The sequence below is a fragment of the Cupressus sempervirens genome, chromosome 7 (genome assembly GCF_028749045.1).
Source record: "Cupressus sempervirens isolate cs-2001-9-10 chromosome 7, ASM2874904v1, whole genome shotgun sequence".
In the NCBI taxonomy this organism is placed as follows: domain Eukaryota; kingdom Viridiplantae; phylum Streptophyta; class Pinopsida; order Cupressales; family Cupressaceae; genus Cupressus; species Cupressus sempervirens.
The window spans coordinates 928,124,907-928,147,907 of record NC_143124.1 but is presented as its reverse complement, the minus strand read 5'-3'; the positions used below and the strand labels follow the sequence as shown (position 1 = coordinate 928,147,907).

The 23,001-nt window shown below is 38.1% G+C and overlaps 1 protein-coding gene across 4 annotated transcripts in view; it reads right to left on the bottom strand.

Moving 5' to 3' along the window:
• LOC149550602 (AMP deaminase-like) overlaps positions 1–23,001 on the bottom strand; it is a 216,352-nt gene that overhangs the window by 70,229 nt on the left and 123,122 nt on the right. For 2 of the 4 annotated variants that reach the window (XM_089793594.1, XM_089793595.1), the window contains exons 6-9: positions 18,657–18,784; positions 18,311–18,490; positions 18,101–18,168; positions 17,850–17,992 (exon numbers count right to left, since the gene is read on the bottom strand). In XM_089793594.1, the coding sequence (XP_089649720.1) occupies positions 17,850–17,992; positions 18,101–18,168; positions 18,311–18,490; positions 18,657–18,784 (519 nt within the window). Of the gene's footprint in view, positions 1–17,849; positions 17,996–18,100; positions 18,169–18,310; positions 18,491–18,656; positions 18,785–23,001 lie in introns of all 4 variants that reach the window. The other 2 variants (XM_089793592.1, XM_089793593.1) reach the window with 1 other exon arrangement.

Genomic DNA, 23,001 nt, shown 5'->3' with positions numbered 1-23,001 from the left:
TGTCATAGGGTTGATAACTGGAAACATTGTAGATTATTTGGTGATAAGTGTCTTCTAAGAAGTGGAATTTAGATTCAGAGGGAGTTCAAGTGACAAATGTAGAGTGTCAAGTCCTTTGCAGAGGATCAGCTGTTTACCGTACAAGGTAATCGGATAGTTATTGCATTAGAGACATAAGCAGAGTATACAATCACAAGTACAATGATGATCCTTCATAGTTCAAGGACGATATATATATATCCCTAAGGGGTGACTCAACCACCATGCAACCTTTCAGATACTAACTAATCCCGTCGGTCTGTGTTAGACTTTGCCAATAACATCATTCGCCCCAAAAAAAGTCGTCTCCAGATGACAAAATAAAGACAACTAAGTACATCAAAACAAGACGAAGAAAAAGGGTGCTTCCCTAGTGGTGTGGGTGTAGTAGCCTTCAAATGTGCCTGTAACTCATGCACCTTCTAGGTCTGAGTGTTCAGGTCTGAATAATGATCATGTATTCATTGGGAATAGTGAATCATGTATACTTTTAATGTTGCTTTATTTCTCTTCAAGGTTTTATTTTTAACTCTATGAACTATTACTAATCTCCCTGAAATATTTCCAGGATGTATCGATGAGCATACTGAGAGATTGCATTCGAAGAGGAGAAAGAATTCGATACATTCTTTGAGGAAGTCATGCAGGCTAAAGAATGGAGACACAATTCATTGTCATAGGGTTGATAACTGGAAACATTGTAGATTATTTGGTGATCAGTGTCTTCTAAGAAGTGGAATTTAGATTCAAAAGGAGTTCAAGTGACAAATGTAGAGTGTCAAGTCCTTTGCAGAGGATCAGTTGTTTACCGTACAGGGTAATCGGATAGTTATTGCATTAGAGACATAAGCAGAGTATACAATCACAAGTACAATGATGATCCTTCATAGTTCAAGGACGATATATATATATATATATATATATATATATATATATATATCCCGAAGGGGTGACTCAAGCACCATGCGACCTTTCAGATACTAACTAATCCCGTCAATTTGTGTTAGACTTTGCCGATAACAGCATTTGCCCCAAAAAAAAGTCGTCTCCAGATGACAAAATAGAGACAACTAAGTACATCAAAACAAGACTAAGAAATAGGGTGATTCCCTAATGGTGTGGGTGTAGTAGCCTTCAACTATGCCCGTAACTCATGCACCTTCTAGGTTTGAGTGTTCAAATCCACCTCATCCCGCATCTGAATTTTTGAAGCTCTCTTCATCATCTCTACTATATTCTGGAGCTCGACCTCTTTTGCATCTAACTCCATCTGTAACCAACGGTTGGCTTGCTTTGCTACCTCTAACTCGGCAATGAATGATGCCCATTCTAACTCCCAAGCTGAATGTTGCGTAGCCAAATTGGCTTCTACTACCACTAATCTAGTAGTTGTCTCCAACCGAGCCCTCTATGCTACTACTTGATCTGCCTAATTCTTCCATAGAGCATAGTATGCATCCTGATACACCTTTACTATCACTCGCGTCAAGTTCTCCACTCGGCTCTCTACTACAGGCTCTCTAGCAATCCACTCCTGCCTCATCTCCGAAGTCTCTATCTTAGGACACCCTTGTGCCTCGAAGCATACTATAAAGGCAGCTAGGCAACCAACTCACATGAAAGATAGAACTTGCTCCAACTCCTGCACCACTATCTCCAGTGCACGTGTCTACACCAAAATCACCACTCCGCAACCCTTAGTCACCTTGTTAGCCAACTATGCCTCTACATCTTCCCCCATGGCTATCAAGGGGCCTGATGTGGGTACCTCATGTGTGGTGATTGTTGTCTCCACTAACTTTGTAGTGTCCCCATCTTTTTAGCATCTCGGTGGAGTTCTTAGCCTTTACATTCTCCGATGGCTAAGTGGAGAAATAAGGAGAAATTGATTAAATTAATTTTTTATAAAGTCATTACAAAAATTCAAATTAAAAGGTGACATTATATTTAATTAATTTAATTTTCTAAAAGCACAATTAATTATTGTATTGCAAGGGAGAAGCTTCTAGAGAGTGTATTTTCTAGAAACACAACTAATTATTGTATTGGAAAGGGGGAAGCTTCTAGAGAATGCAATTAAATAATATTTTATTTCCTTCTAGAAGGGTGAAAGAAAAGAATAAATAGAGGTGAGAGCTTAATTGTTAATCATCCGATTATTGTGAATTGCATTTGATAAGAACTTGGGAGAAGAAACTAAGGTTTCTGATTTCAGTCAGCCATTGGAGAACGTCAACTCTTCAGTGTTGCAACCATTCGAGGTGGTGAAATATCTACTGAATTTGGTATTCAAGAGAGCTTCAATTCAAAAGTTATATTTGTGCTTAAATTGGGTAATACATTTATTGTTGGCTGCTATAGTACACAAGAACAATGTCGCGCTACAGTACTTATGCTTGATTCATCTCCATCCTTGGACATCACTATTATCAAGTTCCTCTTGCAGCTATTGGTAGTTAATATTGTAATTTTTTAGGCATATGATTTTGCTGTGATAATTCAGAATCAGATTTTGGCATTACTATAGTCATTATTATATGTCAATTGGCTATAGGTATAAATTCCATATTTAGTTTCCATGTATATGAATTGAAAATACCAAAAGAACTGCCCTAGCATATTAGTTCATTGTAAGAGGCATTGTAATATCATTTGAGAACATTCTAAATTTCTTAGTATTGAAAGGCAACATACAAGTTTCCGACAATATTCCTTGAGCTAAAATCAGTCAGTTTGGACAAGGGATATTACATTGGTATTAAAGCTAAATCCTGCCATCCTGAGGGTTTAGCAATCACAAGCCCCCTGGGGTTGGCTCTCACAGACTTTCCACTCGCAGGCAACCTTTGTTTGACAGGGAACAAGATTTTGACAAGCACCAGACACCATGGGTGACAGGCAAGAGCGTAGCCCACCAAGAGACAATAGGAATGAGGATCGGAAAACAAGGGAATTTTTTAGAGCAATGGTTATAGGACAATAGCGAATGGCTCAAGTTTTGCAGGCACTCACCACCATGGTTGAGCACATGAACCCACAAGACAGACGGAATCAGGAACAAGGGGATAATAGGAGTGTAGTGGGATCACGTAGAACTCATAGAACTCTTTCCAGAATAGCAAACAGGCCCACATGTCCTACTTTTGTTAAAAAGGAACCAGTACAGGAGCCAACAGAGGAAGTTGAGGATGAGACATTTGCAGATATCCTTATGTCTGCAAATAATGAATGGGAATTATTGGCACCACAGGTTCGGGAGAGGATGACCTTTGAACACTTTGTAAATCAGAGGAGAGAACATTACATGTCACTCAGACAAGATAGGAGGCCTAGGGGTCAAAATAGTGAGCTAAAGAGGGCTATAGGCAAGCTTACTATGCCTACATTTGATGGGAGTGGTAAGATGACAGCTCAAGTTTGGATTCATAAGCTTGACACATTCTTGGCACTGAGGCCAATGACAGAGATTGAAGCTATCAAATACGCCACTTTGCATTTGGAGGGAGTATCACATGATTGGTGGTACCATAGTATGGAACACCTCAGCATAATCAGGTGACAGAGTACAAGGACTTCGTGGATAGGTTGGTTGAAAGATTTGACAAAAAAGATCCAGAGGTTTACTTCTAGGAATTAGCACAGCTGAAACAAACAAGCAACTTGGAGTATTTCATTGGTGAATTTCAGCAGTTGGCAGTCATGGTTCCAAACATTTCAGAGCGTAGATTGATAGTTCTTTTCATTGAGGGTCTATCCAAACCACTAAGAGGTTGGATAAAGGCATTTGATCTCATTTCTTTACAAGAAGCTATGAAAAAGGCAAGAAGTATGGAACATGCAGTCCCAACAAGCAAATTTTAGTCCAAAGGAGCATCTTCTAGTAAGGATAACAAACCATTTTATAAAAAACCAGAGAGGACTGATTTTAAAATGACTCTAAAGATAAAACTCCAGCATCTTTTGCCAGGGAAACATTAAATGATTCGAGGAAGAAACAATTATGTTTCTACTGTAAGGGACCCTATGATGCAAACCATGATTGTTGTCTTAGACCAAAGGAATCAGAATTAGATAATTCAGACCAGCAATCTGATATAAAGGATATAGATGGTGAAAAAAATGAAGACAAGGCAGAAAACTTGTCTAAAATAGAGTCCAAGGATGGGGAACGAGATGGGCAACTTAGGGAAGCTCGTCTCACTAGTATTAAGTAGGAAGGGTCATTTCGAATGAGAGGAGTACTTGCTGGACAGCAAGTTATAACTTTGGTTGATACTGGTGCCACTCATAATTTCATTGATGCTAGGTTGGTGGAAAAGCGTGGCATACAAACAAAGGAGTTTAAAGGAATTAGAGTGAGGGTTGTTGATGGCTATGTCCTCAATTGTGATCGTAAGATCACTGGACTCTCATTGGAAGTTAATAATTATGCCTTTAAGGCATATTTCTACGTTGTGCCTATGGGAGATACAGATATAGTCCTTGGAATGAGTTGGTTACACGATATTGGTGAGTTCACTCTTAAATCTCAAAGAGAGGGAGATGAGGTTTAAAGTGAATGGGAAGACACAGATTCTTAAGGCAATCAGGGACAATGATTTCAGAATGGTCTCTTTCTGAAGGATGGCTAGATTGATTCAACATGATCAGGTAGAGTGGGCAGCAGAGTGCATGATAATGCCATCACAGGAGGGATAGCAGAAGATTGAATATCCTCCTAATATTCAGGAGCTTAGAGTTAATCACTCTGAGGTGTTCAGTTACATTCCACCAGGTAGACCACCAGACAGGGGTATTGAGCACATCATTAAGTTAGAGGAGGGGACTAAGCCCATCATGATTACACCTTACAAGCATCCAAAAAGATTGAAGGATAAAATTGAAAAAACCATAAAGTAGTTACTTGCTATGGGCCACATTACACCAAGTAAGTCTCCCTTCGCTTCTTCAATGGTGTTGGTGAAAAAAAAGGATGGGATTTTGAGGATGTGCATTGATTACAAGGTGCTTAATAGGAAGACAATTAAAAACAGGTACCTCATTACCAGGATTGATGAGTTGATAGATGAGCATCATGGAGCTTGCTTCTTCTCAAGGATAGATTTGAGATCAAGTTATCACCAGATTAGAGTTAGAGAGCAGGACATCGAGAAGACAGCTTTTAGATGTCATTATGGCCATTTTAAGTTTGTAGTTATGCCATTTGGGCTAATTAACGCACCTGCTACTTTTTAGGCAACAATGAATAGTGTTTTCCATCCTCAATTGAGGAAATTTGTACTTGTCTTCTTCGATGATATCTTGGTGTACAGTAGATCTTGGGAGGAGCACTTGGTTCACCTTCACACGGTGTTGGATATATTGGGCAGAGAGTCCTTGTATGCAAAGGAGTCGAAATATGATTTGGGTATAACAAAGTTGTATTTGGGTCACATCATCAATGCAGAAGGCATGCACATGGATCCTGAAAAAGATTCGTGCCATTGTGGAATGGCATTGACTAGTGAACCTTACACAGTTGAGGGGCTTTTTGGGATTATGTGGTTTTTACAAGAGGTTTGTGGATAAATATTCCATGCATGCAGCACCCTTGACAAATTTAATGAGAAAGGGAGCTTTCTTGTGGACTCCTAAGGCATAGGAGTGTTTTGAGAAATTTAAAGAGTTGATAACTTCATGTCCAGTGTTAGGGTTACCAGATTTCAGCAAACATTTTGAGCTACCCTGTGATGCTTTCGGAGAGGGCATTGGAGCAGTGCTTATGCAGGAGAAGCACCCTATTGCTTATGAGAGCAAGAAATTAAGAGGGCCAGAGCGGAGCTTCAGCATATATGAGAAGGAGATATTAGCCATTATGCATGCTTTGGCTAAATTCAGGCAATACTTGGTAGGTAGCAAATTTTGTATCAAAACCGACCATAATAGCCTAAAACACTTTTTGGGACAGCAAAATCTCAATGATAGGCAGCAAAACTGGGTGAGCAAGTTACAGTCCTATCACTTTGATATTACATATTTTAACGGGGCACAGAATTTAGTTGTTGATGCTTTATCACGTAGGCCCCATTTGAGCTTATTGACATATATATCGGAGGATTGGACACACTTGATCCTGGCAGAGTATGCAAAGGATGCATGGACAATCAGATTCATAGATGGAACTATTCAGGACAGCAGATACACCCTTGTGAATGAGCTCATCATTTGCAAAGGGCGAATACTTTTTGTTCTAGGCAAAACAATGAAGAGCATGGTTTTGAAATATTTTCATGATTCACCTATGGTAGGACATCCTAGTTTCTACAAGACATACTAGCAAATTAGAGAATGCTTCACATGGAAAGGGCTCAAAGCAAAGGTACTTCAGTATGTTATGGAGTGTCCCACTTGCCAACAGAATAAGTAGGAACACTCCTATCCAGTCGGTTTACTGCAGCCACTTTTGATTCCTAACAGGAAGTGGGAGTGTTTATCTATGGACTTCATCACAGGACTGCCTAGAGCCCAAGGCAGGGACTGTATATAGGTGGCTGTGGATCGCCTTACGAAATTTGCACACTTTTTTCAGATCACTGCTACATACACTACTACACAGGTGGCAGAGCTGTTCTTCAAGGAGATATTCAAATTACATGGCTTACCTTGGAGCATTGTGAGTGACAGAGACGACAGGTTTATGAGTCACTTTTGGCAGGAGCTATTCAGGTTGTGTGTGACAAAGCTCACTCCGAGTACTAGCTACCACCCTCAGACGAATTGTCAAACGGAGATAATAAATGGGTGGAGGGATATCTCAGAAATTATATTGCAGGGCAACAAAAGGCATGGGTAAAGTGGATTTATCTCTGTGAGTATTGCTACAATACCACTTATCAAATGTCTATTCAGATGTCACCCTTTATGGCCCTGTATGCGTATGAGGCACCCAATTTTATGGATCTTCTTTTCAATAGAAGCAGTATGCAGACCAGAAGAGGATTGAGCAGACTTTTGAGGTTGCAGATATGGTGTATCTTATGTTGCATCCTTACCGTCAATCCACTCTCAAGAAGAGTGGTGCCAAGAAACTTAAACCATGATACTATGGTCCATTTAGGATTATCAGGAGAATGGGAGAGGTGGCTTATGAGTTAGTTTTGCCAACGAAGAGCAAGGTGCACAACGTTTTTCATGTGTCACGCCTCAAGAAGGCGCTAGGACATCATATTATTCCTTCTACAGTGCTTCCACCTTTGGACGATGAGGGAAAATTGGTATTGGTGCCAGAAGCTATCATTCATTTGAGGGAAAGGAACTTGAGGCGGCGTACTATAAGGGAATATTTGGTGAAATGGAAGGACCTGCCAGTAGAGGATACGACATGGGAGAATAAGGAGATTTTGCAGCATCTGGACTTGAAGTTGCCTAAGGACAAGCAATTTCAAGAAGGGCAGACTATAATGTCCCCATCTTTTTAGCATCTTAGTGGAGTTCTTAGCCTTTACATTCTCCGAAGCCTAAGTGGAGAAATAAGGAGAAATTGATTAAATTAATTTCTTATAAAATCATTAAATAAATTAAAAGGTGACTTTATATTTAATTAATTTAACTTTCAAGAAGCACAATTAATTATTGCATCGCAAGGGAGAAGCTTCTAAAGAGTGTATTTTCTAAAAACACAACTAGTTATTGTATTGGAAAGGGGGAAGCTTCTAGAGAATGCAATTGAATAATATTTTATTTCCTTCTAGAAGGGTGAAGGAAAAGAATAAATAGAGGTGAGAGCTTCATTGTTAATCATTCAATTATTGTGAATTGCATTTGATAAGAACTTGGGAGAAGAAACTAAAGTTTCTGATCTCAGTCAGCCATTGGAGAATGTCAACTCTTCAATGTTGCAACCATTTGAGGTGGTCAGCCATTGGAGAACGTCAACTCTTCAATGTTGCAACCATTTGAGGTGGTGAAATATCCACTGAATTTGGTATGCAGGAGAGCTTCAATTCAGGAGTTCTATTTGTGCTTAAATTGGGGAATACATTTATTGTTGGCTCCTACAGTACGCAAGAACAATGCCGCACTACAGTACTTATGCTTGATTCATCTCCATCCTTGGACATCACTATTACCAGGTTCCTCTTGCAGCTATTGGTAGTTAATATTGTAATTTTTTAGGCATATGATTTTGCTGTGATAATTCAGAATTAAATTTTGGCATTATTGTAGTCATTATTATATGTCAATTGGCTATAGGTATGCATTCTATATCTAGTTTTCATGTATATGAACTAAAAATACCAAAAGAACTGCCCTAGCACATTAGTTCATTGTAAGAGGCATTGTAATATCATTTGAGAACATTCTAAATTTCTTAGTATTGAAATGCAGCATACAAGATTTTGACAATATTCCTTGAGATAAAATCAGTCAATTTGGGCAAGGGATATTACAAACTCTAACATGCTCTCAACAATGCTATCCATCGGAGGTGGAGGTGGTAGCTCAACTATACCAATGGGGGGACTCTCCTCCTGCGGAGCTATAGCATTAACCTCCTGAGATACTTCTCTCATAGGCGAGAGAATACTAGATGCCTGCACTACTGCTCTAATCCTAAACCTTTGACTCAAATACATGCTCAAGTCCTGCATATACTCACCCTACTAGTACCCTCATTGGTAGCCAATAATGCAGTATGACCACAACATCTGAACCAACTACCTCCAGTCGAACTTGAGGTGCCCTCGAACTCTCAGGTACCTCCTGCGTTGGTATCTCCATCACCTCATCCAGTACAACCATACGTGGTGATATGGGAAACTCCTTTTGTAATGTATCCATTTGCTCCAAAATGGTTGGGATCCCTACGAGTACTCACTGAGCCACTACTATGATAGGGGTCATCAGTATGAGTTTGCTTGAACTATCCAAAATCTGGAATACGTGTACCTTCTAAGGCCAGCAGGCCATAGGAATAGCAACAGTGTCGCAATATTGACTTCAACCTCTTTGTCATCCTCCATATCCTCTTCCTCTTCATCCGTCTCACTAGTATCATCGGATGACGTCTCCTATCGGCCACTATCGGTATACCCATGTTCCAAGACTTCGTCCAACTCCTGCTTGGAACACATGCTTGACTGTGGCCTTCTACCCACCTAGTGTGTCTAAATGCCTCCACTACATGATGGGGGCTCACCTAGAGCCAGTAGGCCAGGCTTAACTTCCATCCTGTCAAGGGGGATCAGCCGCGATGTAGCTTCAAGGAACAATCCAATGGCATAATGCGGCATGTAAAATGTCCTATGTTGTAGCGTAATGAACTCGTACATACGTTCCGCAAGTAATGTTGCCCAATCATACACCTTCGCATTCATGATCCCATTCATCATTGCTACCTGTGGGAATGATATATTAGACGCGCACCTCGATCCCATGAGCCTACTCATAACCTAGTTCATCACGTAGCGTCATTATCCTTCCTAAATGTTAGACTTTTGTAGTTCTTTGCCTTTGGAAGTGTCCATTAATGTTTCTTTTTCTAGCTGAGACAGTTTACCGCACACAAGTTCTATCAGGCACACGTCAATTTTTTTCGGTTTGCCATCAATCTTCTTGCCTCCCTGTGCATGGTCGAGGATGCAAAATACTCTAGTGACGTCTGTAGCTCTGAACAAGACTACTAAGTCTCACCCTAGGTAGGAAAACGAGTCAATTCTGGAAAACCGGTCATAAGTGTCTACCATCATGCACAGAAAGCCCTTATACTCAAGAATGTAGAAAATTGGGATTTGGATTGCCCATTCTACTTGTGCCTTTCTTATGCTATTCTTTACTGGGTGATTATCAGGGGTATCCTTCCACCATTTCCTACACTCTACCCCATTTAGGCCTTCAAAAGTTATGTTTTGCGGTGTGAGTTGCACTATTGTAGCCACTCCCTATCCTTGTGATGGCTATTTGCCCTTCATTTTGCTCCTGCTTGTGCCTCCTGTAACATGAACACCTAAAGACAATGTCTTCACATTTCGATTCTGTAATGTCCCTTTTTTTGGGGACATTAGAAATATTAAGGGGGTCATCACTATAATATTAAATTTACTAGGAGAACTGAAACTTCATTTATTAAAAGTCAAATTGATATTCCAAGTGGGCAAAAGAGGACAAGGAGAGTTAAGACGAAAAGACAAACAGAAAGGAAGTCGAAGAGTCACAACTGCAAGAATAAAGGGGGAAGAGACCCTTTCATTCTGTATGCTTGATTTTACTATTGAGTTCAGTTTTCTCTCTTGGAGAGTTTCAGAAAGCTTCAGCTTTCAGTTCGTGTGAGGACGTAGCCCCTCGTGCAGGCAGACAGTGGACGTCAACCCATTGCCCGTGGAGATATCATCACAGATTCACAGGTGTCTCATTGAGCTTACAGGTTCTTCTCTTGTTTTCCAATCTGACTGTAACTGCTGTGTATAAGATTGGATTTGTGGTTGGATGGTTATTGTATTGCTGTTGTATAGTACAATAACATTTTAGAAGTTGTTCTGAAGTTGCTGGTTATCATACTTGCTGATGTATTAAACAACAACACGCTTCTGGATTATAGAAAGGATGGTGGGAGTGTTTTGATTTGTACTACATTGCTCAGTTGCTTAAGACTTTAATGTCCTTTTGAAAAGACAGTTTTATTGGTGAGTTCGGGTTTACTTGTTGTTTGTATTTACATCTGCATAGAGATGTTTGTCCGAATGCATTATTTGAGAATGAGTTGAGCAAAAATCTAATTGGGATATCATCTGTTATTTATATTGCTAGTTATTTGTTAAGTGGGTTCGTGTTCTAAGTTTTACATTTAAAAAGGGAAACGGAAAAATCAGGCTCAGGACAGTATGGTGCTGGTTGGATTTATTACACTACTAGTACAGGTCATTACAGATTCATCCTCTTATTGATAGCTGAATCTTCTTGCAACTTTTCTTCCAGGCTCTCTTACCAGCTGACTTCATAACTATCTTCTAGTTTGTCTTTTTGTGTGCAAGAAAATAGTTAGGTTTTCAACTTTAAAACCACTCCTTTGAAATTCTGTTGTCTCTACGATACCTACGTCTAGAAGCAAGTTCAAATTAGAAACTCGTTATACTCTTCTCCCTATACACTTCTACTATGGCTTCCTTAGTGATTACACGGTACATACAACTCTTCTTATTACTCCCCAAGTGACCGTACAGTCCTCACACTTGAACTATACCTTCCTAAATGGTCGTACGGTCTACACACTTGTACTAGGGATGACCGTACGGTATTTGGCTCCTATGCAAGGTTGTTCAACATCTTCCTCCCTGTCGACTAATCCATCTACAATATATCTCACCCAATTTTTGTAGGTAGGTCATAATGCATATCTGCGTACAGTGTTTGTATGGTTTATGAAATAATTGACTGTGCTCCTTGATGGTGTCATACAGGTTTGGAGATTTAGGCTGCTACAGTGGGTCAGATGGTATTCTTGGCCATGTTCCTCCTTCCTTACTGTGGTCGTAGGATGGTATTCTTGGCCTCTTGTGATCAAGATATTATATAACAGGCTCTGTTATATCATGGTTTGCAATTTGAACTTCTCCCATGTTGATGTGTATGCTTCACTCCCTTTTGATTTGATCAATCCTCCAAAATATTATCGCTGATGATTATTTCACCACTGTCGTCCTCTATTATCTCCTCTGAAGTCCTGATTGAAATTCATTTTATGTGCTCAGGATCATGTATGGTAACAATATTATATAGATTAGTTGGCACTTGTTTTTTGTATCAATGGAGTGTCTTCTTCTATTTGCTTTGCAAGTATTTGTATCAATGGAGTGTCTACGATATCCCGCTAATCTTTCGTTGGCAAGCTGGTTGCTACAAATCCTTGCTTGAAATGCTGCCCCTCCTCAAGTTCGTACGATGGTTGTCCATTGCCCTTTTACGTTATGCTTTCTCCCAGTCCCACTACCGTACAATGATGTCTCTAGGCTGCAAGGCCGAGCTAATCTAGAATATTTGCTTTTGTGGCAATATATGCAGGGTATATAACTTCAACTTTTAAAATATTAGATAAGTCCATTTCTCGCCTGATTGGTTCTAATGTGGATATTCCTTTTCTAAAAACTGGAGATTAAATCCCTTAGGGCCCGTTTGTTTGCTGGAATTAACCTAGAATAGGGAAACGGGAATAGGAAAATTGGAATAAATCTATTCCAATTTTGGTCCAATGCAAGAATAAATCTAATTCCAAAAAATACTTGGAATTCGATTTATGCTCATTTTGGGCCAAAATTGGAATAAATTTATTCCAATTTTCCTATTCCCGTTTCCCTATTCCAGGTTAATTCCAGCAAACAAACGGCCCCTTGACTAATTTCTTTATCATCCCCAAACTTATAAATTTGTTCTCCAGTTAATATCAAAATCATAATGAACTACGATCACAATCTTGTGATTTATTTATTTTTTTATGACACATTAAATTCTACCCGGATTGTTCATCTGGATGTCACTATCTTCCCCACGCTTCACTTATAATATTGGTATTGTAAGTGCATAATAAACCATATGAAGACTTCTATTCATTCATAATATTAAATAAAATTTCATACAATTGTGGACAATCTCATAAGTGAGATGTATCCCTACAAATCAATCAAATTTGCACAAACAAATGGAGTTGTGTGTCTGAGCTCATAAAAAATGGGCTATCCTGTGAATGAGATGTATGCCCATGAACTCTATAGGAGTTGGGCAATCCCGTGGTTGAGATGTCTACCAATGAACTTTGTATATAAGATCTGATACAAATTGACAATATCAGCAAACAAGACGTATCTCCATATCCTTCCCCGCTATTGTTGAATTCAACTTGAGCCTCTTTATACATCTTTATGGAAGTTGAAAGGTCACTTTATCCATATCTTCATTAGAAATTGAATGGACAATTCCAAACTGAAAAGTCATTAGAATTAATATAATATGATTTAATATAATATGCATGTTCAAATTCTGATCAGGAGAGTCCCGTGGTGACCTTGTAGGAGGTATGGTATGCCCATAACGTTGATGACAACTTTTCTTCCCAATCTTCACATTTGACACCGCATGATTTATAGATCACTAACACCAAGATTTTGTTTGTTGATTCTACTTGTCCATTTTCTCTCGAGTAGTATGGGCTTGAAAGTGAATGGTAGATTTTAAATTTTGGCAGAAGTAGTCTAATTGACATGGTTGACAAAGTACCCTTCACGGTCATTTGTAAGTTGAATTGGTATGTCGTACCTTGTAATGATTTGTTCATAGATGAATCTCACCATACTGAATGCAAAGTTATCTGGTAAGGCCCTTGCCTCTACCCACTTTGTGAGGTACTCCATTATGACGATGTCCAACAAAGTCTAGTCCCCACCATTCGAATAGTTCCTGCACAAGTGAGGTTTTAGGGGCATAAAATCCCTTTTCAATGGTTTTCCAGCTCTTTGACACATGTCACATCCAACAACCCACTCCCTAACATCATTGTGCACGATAGGCCACCACAATTCTGTAATAAGTATCTTGCATGCAATTGTGTCTACTCCCATATGTCCACCTCTGGGCCCTTCATGTGCTTCCTTCAATACTCTCAGTATTTCCTCCTCGAGAACACATCGTCGGAGCATCTTGTATAGTAACCCTTTGATCAATTGGAATGTTTCGCTTCTTAGTATGAGTTTCCATCTTTCGTTTGGTTGCATTTCCCTAGGGCACTGACTCGATAAAAGATACTCTCCAAAACTTGTGTACCACGATGGAAGTATGGCGATCTGAAACAACCGTGCGTCCGAAAAGTCATCATTAACTCCCTTAGGCGGTTCGCCTAACTTGATTTTGGAGAGGTTGTCTGTGCTCACATGCCTTTTCTAGAGTTGTACTACAATCTTAAATGTGAATTCCTACAAAAGAAGTAACCATATACTTATTCGTCCCTGAATGATTGGTTTATTCACCAAATATAGCAAAGCCTAAAGGTCTACAAAATACACAAACGAGGTTGCAAGTAAGTAGTGCCTAAACTTTTGCACAACATATACCATTCTAAGAGCTTCCCTCTCAGTCGTGTTGTAGTTCTTTTCTGCTTTCGACAAGAATCTATTTGCAAAGTAAACTGGGTGGTCTAATCTATGATCACCTCTATGCCAGTGTTGCTTGGGTGGGGAAATTTTAGGCATCAACATGTACGTGGAACTTCTTGTCCTAATTGGGGTAAGCCAAAATAGGTGATGTGGCTAGTCGTGTTTTCAACCCCGATAAGGCTTCATCCTGCTTTGTTTCCAACTTGTAGGGTTCTCCTTTGCAAGTTAGTTTGTCGAGAGGGTAAGATAATTTGGCAAAATTCTTGATGAACCCTTTATAGTACCCAACGTGTCCTAGAAATGATTTTACTTCAGTCACATCCGTCAAAGGTGACATTTCCAGTATTACTCAAACCTTTATCTGGGTTTGTCTTCAAGCCTGCCTTACACATGATGTGTCCCAACAGTTTTCCCTAGGCACCATGAATCTCGTTTAGTGTTAGTAATGCCCGTATGCATCTTTCTGTACACTCCTTGAGTGCAGTCAGGTGCTTGTCCTCCGCGCTAAAAATTGACCAATCATCCAAGAAAGCTTTGAAGTTTCCTATTGATATGTTGTCGAAGATGTGCAAGATGTTAGATCGAACGACATCCAATTGTAGGCATAGACTCCATCTTCCACCACAAACATTGTTTTGAGCTTATCTTCCTCAGTGATGGATATCTGATTGTAGCTAGAAAATCCATCCACAAATGAGTATATTTCGTGCCCAACAACTTCCTCCAAAATATTGTCAGTAAACGGTATTGGCAATAGATCCTTAATTGTTACTACATTCAAACAACAAAAATCCACTCATATTCTTATTTGAGTGGTATCCTTTTTCAGTTATATCACAATTGGAGACACCCACTCACTTGTCTGTACTTGAAAAATAATGCCTACATCGAGCATTCGGTTAATCTTGTCTATGACCTGTGCGACAGTTTTTATTCATGCAGTATGATCACTACCATACAAACACCGCTCCTTATATCAGTGGGATCCGATGGACACATAATTGTGATGGCACTCCCTTTAGGTCATTGTACGTCCATGCAAAAACATCCTTGTACTCCATGAATGTTTTGAAGGCCACTGCTTTCAGTACAGGATTCCAATCATCTCCCACAAAAATGTTTTTAGGGTTGGCCTTGTCTCCTAAGTTCACATTCTTCATCATGGGTTCTTCATGTTTAATAGGTTTCTTATCGCTGAATGTATGCACAAGTGTTCCATTTATTGGTGCCTCCCCTTACTTGGCTTCTCTGTATTCCATCAGAAATTCATTATTTACATCTTCCTTACTTCTTCCACCCCTAACATGTGATAACTTGGGAAGAGTTCATAGTACTCCATTTACCAATGGATTAGGTCATTCACTGAGTCCAAGTCATCGTCATCAGATCCTCCTCCTAGTTTCTTGATTCCTTCTTTTTTGGGTTCCATCCTTTTCTTCATCGTCTCCTTGGCCTTTTGAGTCTAACGACGTCATATCAACTCCCACCATCTAGGTGTGCAGGTCAATTAAGAACCTGCGACCCCCTCTTTCCATGGAAAGAGTGTTTCTTTTCGAGTCACATTTCACCATTGCCTGAACCAGCTAGCCCATTCCAAGGATGGCATCGTAACCTTTCCATTTCAGCGGAATGACCACAAAGTAGAGTAGGAAGGGTTGTGTCTTGATTGTTACAATCTATGCCATTAAAGTCCTGAGAGGTTGGATTCTATGTTGGTCGGCGCTAAGCAGTTGGAATGTAGGCAGCTATAGAGTTGGTTGTCCCAACTTCTTCCATGTTTCCTCAAGTAATACATTTATGCCCGACCCTCCGTCTACGATGGTGTCCATTTGAATGGTTCTGAGGATACCCATCTCAACTATCGCAGGGTGTGTTCTTGTATTTAGTGCAAGTAGCATTGGATTTGTCATGGTAGCTTCATTTCCACCGTGGATGTTCTTCCCTAGATCGTCCACCGCCTTTGAGGATAGTGTCCAGTTTAAGATTGTTATCCCTAACTGAGACATTGCAAGGTTGCTTAATTTCATAGGAACTACCTGTCGTATAATGTTTTGTTCTACCTATTTCCTCCTTGAGGTACCCACAGTGTCCTTCATTTGCGTTCTTTCGGCCACCATCTCTTTTTCTATTTCTGTTTTTGCTTGTTGCATCCTTTTCTTCTCCTCTTCAGGATCTGGGTATGTTGCCTTTTTCGCCTATACACGAGTGATTGCTAATGTTTCTTTCGCACATCTTTCTAGAGTCAACAAGTTCACCCCAAGCTAAGGGCATTTTGAGTCATCATTCTATAGTCATTGCTAATGTTTCATCTACAAGGTCGCTTAATTTCATAGGAACCTCACCTTGCACTACCTGTCGTATAATGTTTTGTTCTACCTGGTTCCTCCTTGAGGTACCCACAATGTCCTTCATTTGCATTCTTTCGGCCACCATCTCTTTATCTATTTCTACTTTTGCTTGCCCTGCATTGAATTTGAGGAATCACACAATGTTAATTCAAAAAGATCTCGCACGTCTAGTATATGGAGTGTCATGCACGTCGTCTGCAAAGAGACCACTGTTTGAGAAGATGAAGGGTCTTCTGCAGAAGTCTATGGTCTTGGACATTCAGCCTTGTAAATGTGTACCAGCTTCATGGAAAACTTTTATTCCTTTTCCTTGGCATTTTCGTATGTGTTGTATGTTTTCAAAGGTGGTTATCATTCTGTGTTGAGGTTTGATCTTATCTTTGTACAGATCATTCTCAGAATTGAATCTATAATAGATTCAAATTGCAATTATACAGCTTTGGAATTTTACAATAATGATCATATTTCTTGTGTGACTGGGTTTTCCCCTCAAGGAGGAGGGTTTTCCCAGGATTAATTATGTTGTGCTTGTCATTCTTTATTCTGTCATGTGTAGCTGCTTATTTTGACTTCTGGCTTAAAACAATAAACATACAGCAGTATTTAAATTTGATCAGAATTGTATATCAGTTATTGCAACAATTTATTACCACAATGGGTTAATTTGTAACACAATTTTCTTATATCTCTGATGTATTGGTTCACCCCAATAACGATGTGGCAGTATTGTAATACTCACCTCTGTGAATAAATTGAAGTGTTATTTTTGCATTCCTCACCGAATAAGTGGAGATTCTGTATTTGCTCACCATTGAATGAGTGGAAACGTTGCTCTTGATGAGCCCACTGCGTAAGTGGAATTGCTATAGCTGTTGTTATTGCACTCCGATGAATAAGCTTCAAGTTCTTATGTTCATTGTACTACACAATCTGCTGAATAAGCATTTTCCTTTTCAATTATTGCATAGCACTCCACTGAATAAGTGAGATTGGTTGGCCTGCAACCTAGTGCATTTTCTTTCAAGTTGCTGCATATTAGTTAGAGGGTGTGGTTTTCGACACCATATACTCTCACCTTGCCCATTTCAAGAATTGGTTTGGTTATTCCAAAAATAATAAACACATTGCATTGATTCCAAATTCAGTTGTAATTTTTTCTTAAAAAATTGAGGTGTTTATTATAATACAAACTTCATCCTCCTCTCTTCAGAACAGAAGAATTTTTAGCCAGCCTTCCTCCAATTCAAAATATTTATATCATAATGAAAAACATCATACCTCGAGAAAACTGGTTGCAAATATACATTCAAACTGTCCATTATCATCTTGTTGTATTCAAAATTACCTTGAATAAGATTGTCTTGCTTTAAAAATATCTCTCTAAGCCTGCTCTGTCCACAAGGGTTGTACTTGAGATTAAACTTATCAAACCGATGAAAAGTGTTCTTGTCTGCGTGTACATCTAGTAGATCAACATTAAGATCATAACTGCTTCACAAATAAGAAAAATCATGTCAGTGAACTTCAAATATAAGTACTAAGCAGAAAATACTTCTTGTAGCTATTTAAAAGCTGGTCATTTAATTTAAAGTTTACCCAGTCAAATCGAGGCTCTCAAAAACCTCTTTTAATGTCAAGTATATCCCATCTCGATAGATAACTACCTACACAAAAAAATAAAGTTTATACCATCTAATATATATACAAGCACAACATAGAATTAAAACTATGCAATAGTTTGCTAATCTACCTTCTTGAATCAAGATTATTCAAAACAATTCATCTTTTATATTTCAATGCACTTACCTCGTCAGGTTCTTTCCTCAGCTTCGACTTAATAAACCGTAAAAGATGTTTCTGATTCATGCACGAAGAGTGATGAACATGAGTATCAACTTTTCTGACATTATAAAAATCACGATGAGGTGCACTCTTTTGAGCTAGAAACTCCCTGTCTGCATTAAGCATTAGATGAAGACTGAATTTCTGCATCAAATGACAAATAAATCAAGTTCATCTTCAAATTAGAGAGAGAAAAATTATCAACATTTGGCTTCAGATGAAAATTCTTATGATTACAGACTGAAAGTGAACAAGAGATGCATTTTTTAGGTATTCTATTGTCCAGGCATTCCATCTACATTTAACTTACCTGTTCTAATAAACGGAGTCGATGGTGGCATAGAGTACGAACATTTCCCACCGCTACAATTTGAAGGACTCGATGCAAATCGGTAAAAAATGTTGTAGCATCAGCAACTGGGAAAAGAGGTCTTGTTGCTGATTAAAAAATCAATGCAGTTCAGCTTATGAACCAAATTAATTAATTATTTTTAAATTTAACAACTTTAATCAGAATTTAGCAATCTGAAAGCAACACAATGTCACAATCTTTGATTTTTATTTATTAAATTAATTAATTAATTTTGAATTATTCAATAATTATGAAAAATATCTTTATTATAAAAGAGAAATATAAGATTCTGCTTGTATATATTTATTTATTTATTTTGCTTGGTAATCGCTTTTGAATGGAGCTTTCAACCAGTGGGGTCACATTTGGGGGACCGCATCCCCGTGGTGATATTAGCTAACCATTTTTTTTGCTAAGGCATTAATGCTTCCCAAGTTTTGACTCTTGTAGATATCTAATGACCTCAAGAACATCTGCTCATAATTCACACCATCTCGAGACAATCCATAGACAATCAACAACTTCTTATGTCTTTTTCCCCTCTCCTTATCCCTCCATCGCAATTGACTATGTACACCTTATAGCTCCCATCACCTTATCTAAGTTGTAATGTCCACCATGGCAGCTCCTAGAGGGTGGCTCCATCATGGCTGCCCCCATGAATGGAAATGCAAACAAAAACAATCACCGTAGCTACTCCAAGATGGTGACTCAACACAAGTAGATTAGTCATGGATTATCTCCAATGACATCCACAATAGCTACTCCCAAAGGGTGGATCCACCATGGCTATTTCCAAAGAGTGCAAAAGGGTCTGATACCTCAAACTTCTCCTTTGGCTCCCTCGGAGAAGAATGCTACAAGGGTTGATACCTCAAACTTTTACCGTAGAGAAGAGTGTTACAAGGGTTGATATATCAAACTTCTCTCAGAGACAAGAATGCTACAGTTGATACCTCAAATGTCTCTTAACAGAGATGAATGGATTAACAAGGGATTGCACCTCAAACTTCTCCCTAATAGAGAAAAGCTAATTAACAAGGGACTGCACCTCAAATTTATCCCTAACAGAGAAGAACTCATTAACAAATCTTCATGGTGATGTGGCTCAGTACTGCCCACCTTTAGGACATAACCTAATTTACCCTAGAATTCTTAGTTGAGGTATGGATTAACATCTAGAGGATGATAGACATGTAATGATGATCTCTAATAATAATACCCATTGTTAAATCGATGCTTGTCTTTGATGCTTCTCACTTCGTTAGAGTGAATATATTCTTCTTAGCCATTGATTAGGATTTACACTACTAAACATTTGATCATTATCATATGTTTGTGATTGTTATGGGTCATATGGAGGTTGTGTACATTTGCATGCATGAGGTCTTCCCATTGTTTGGGAAAGTAGATTATAATTGTTTCTTTTCCTTATGGTTGTATCATAATCCTTAACTACTATCAAAGAGCAACAAATACCCTATTTGGAGCAGGCATTTGGTAGTTGCAATCATATAACGAGAATCGCAGCAATTCGGCAATTCGATTCAAGCCAAACGACTTTTTGTGAATCAATGAATCAAATCAGCAATAAAGGGTTTATGAAATAAGTTAATAAACTTCAAGGGGTTTTATAATTTGTCAATTCGATTCCAATTCATGGTCGATTCACAATTCGACTTGGCCTTGCTAATTCTGATCCGATTCTGATTCTCCTTAATTAGGTTGCAATTAAAGTGATTATGATTAGACTCTGCCAACCATGAGTAATCTATTGAGTAGTTCTATTTCGTTCATTGGGAATCAACTTATAAATATCATCTTTCTTACGTAATGTAATCACTAATATGACCACTCACTAGTCGTGTTTTACATGCTTTGAATTATTATCATTAATGACCTGTTTTTCTTCATATTAATTGTTGTCACCAACTTAATCATTCCCTTATTCATAAGTTCATTATTTTATTTAACCATTGCTATATCTTTTAAAATTTCAATGTCTTATTGATGCATGTACCACTTTAAATATCTTCAATGATAGTGGTACTAGTCTTAGTCATCTTCAAATAGTGTCGAGTACATCTAAATCATCACTTCCATCCTTAACCAAGTTTAATTAATAGCTCGTAGACTTCCTGAATATTCCTCTCTTTTTTATTGCTGATTGGTAAGACTAGTACCACAATCCAAATCCTCTATTTGAATTCATTGCTTGTATTCCAGCTATCGCTCTCGATGATTTAATTTAATCATTTATTTTTGGCTCTCATTATATGTATCTTATTTATTTCATAATCTTCCCATATAGAGGTCGATAGTTGTGTGTATCCATAAATTGATATACCCTTATCCACGGGGATTCTAAACAAACTTTCGAGGTTGAATAGAACTACTTTGATGTCTTTTACTGCCAACTTCCATTAACATATACATGTTTGTGTGTGCATGTTCTCCTATGTGATTGACCCTTGGGATTGGTCTGAGTATATTCACTTATCTCTTACATGGTCATTGTTTGCCTTAAGTAATGTTCAAGGTCTATATTTCCCTTTAGGGAGACCGGTTATCTCTGATATGTGCCAATGGTGTGGATGATGCCCAACCTAAATATCATATTAGTTGAATGTCTATTGTAGATTAATCACCATTTTCTTGGTCTTGCAGTATTGAGAATACCCATGTTGGTAAAATCTTCTGATAATTACTACTTACTGAAATTGTCGTCTAAAATGAGTGTCACAATTCCATCTTTTAAGTGTATGCAATTCTTTGTGTGTCCCCCAGACAAATGGTGTGATTGCCTTATATATTTTCTCTATTGTGTGAAAGGTTACAATTGCTACGACATGTCTTTTCTTTGGTGATTGCTACCTCATGTAACATATATAATCAACAAATTGTTAGACTAAACACAGATTAGTCAATTCCTCCCATAGTCTTCATTCGGGCACATTTAAATAGTTCCTTCGTTCTCGAGGAATTATCAAGTATTCAATATTGTTTATTTAGTTAAGTAATCAATCAATACATTTTATTTGAATTATTTGCCAATATTTTATTTTGTTATTTATTAGTTATATCAAGATTTACTTATACTTTTATATTAATAAATTGATTTTATCAATTATTTAAATTTATGTATAAATATATAAAATATATTGATGCGACAATATTATATAACTAATTTTAGTGATCAATTATATTATACCTTGTTCATTTTATTAATTTATCTTATTAATTATTAGCTCTTAATGTAGAAAAGGGGGCATTACAGCCCGCCCTTCCCAAAATTGCTTGTTCTCAAGCAATTTCGATTTAATGTAATTAATTTTGTTGTACAACTTTAACATCCATTCTAGCAACACTGAAATGGTAATTTCAACTTGGGGTTAGAACAACATACAGTGATAAATATTACTTTATCAACTTGAAAATATTTCATCACAATATTCAATTTAAGAACAATTCAACTATCTCCACAATGCACTCTGCCAACAATGGTGACTCTAACTAAGAACGCCCTCTACCAAGAATGGCTGCTCTCACTAAGAATGCCCTCTGCCAAGCATGGTAACATTCACTAAGAACACCCTCTACTAAAAATGGCAACACTCATCAAGAATGCCCTCTATCAAGAATGGCAACACTCAACAAGAGCACCCTCTAGCAAGCATGATGATGTTCACTAAACATAATCTATGGTTGATATTCACCAAGAATGCCCTTTGTGGCTGACATTCAAGGATGCCATCTATGATCAACATTCATAAGAATGTCCTCTGTCGTCAACATTCAAGAATGCCCTCTATGGCCAACATTCAGAAGAATATCCTTTGTGGCTAACATTCAAGAATGTCGTCTATGGTCGACATTAACTGAGAATGCCCTCTAGAACCAACAATCAAAAATGCTCTTTGTGGCCAACAATCATGAAGAATGTCCTCTATGGTCAACATTCACTAGGAAGACCCTCTACAAAAAATATCTTGGATCTCTAGATTCCCTTTAGGAATCTCGACATTCATTGCAAATGCCCCCTTCTAAATCTAGTACATAACTCATACTTATTTTATCACATATCTTCCTTAAATGATCTATATATGTTCCTCATGCTATCATTTTTTATTATTGCTCTGAATAGATATTGTCAAACCATAGATATTCTTTTTTGGAATTGAGACTCGCCAAACCATTGTACTATAAGTTGTTTGATGTTGAATGATGATGTCATTTTTTGCGTGACTAAATGATAGGTATTACTTAAATCCTCTTTTATTCAATGATTCCATGTTTATCTTTT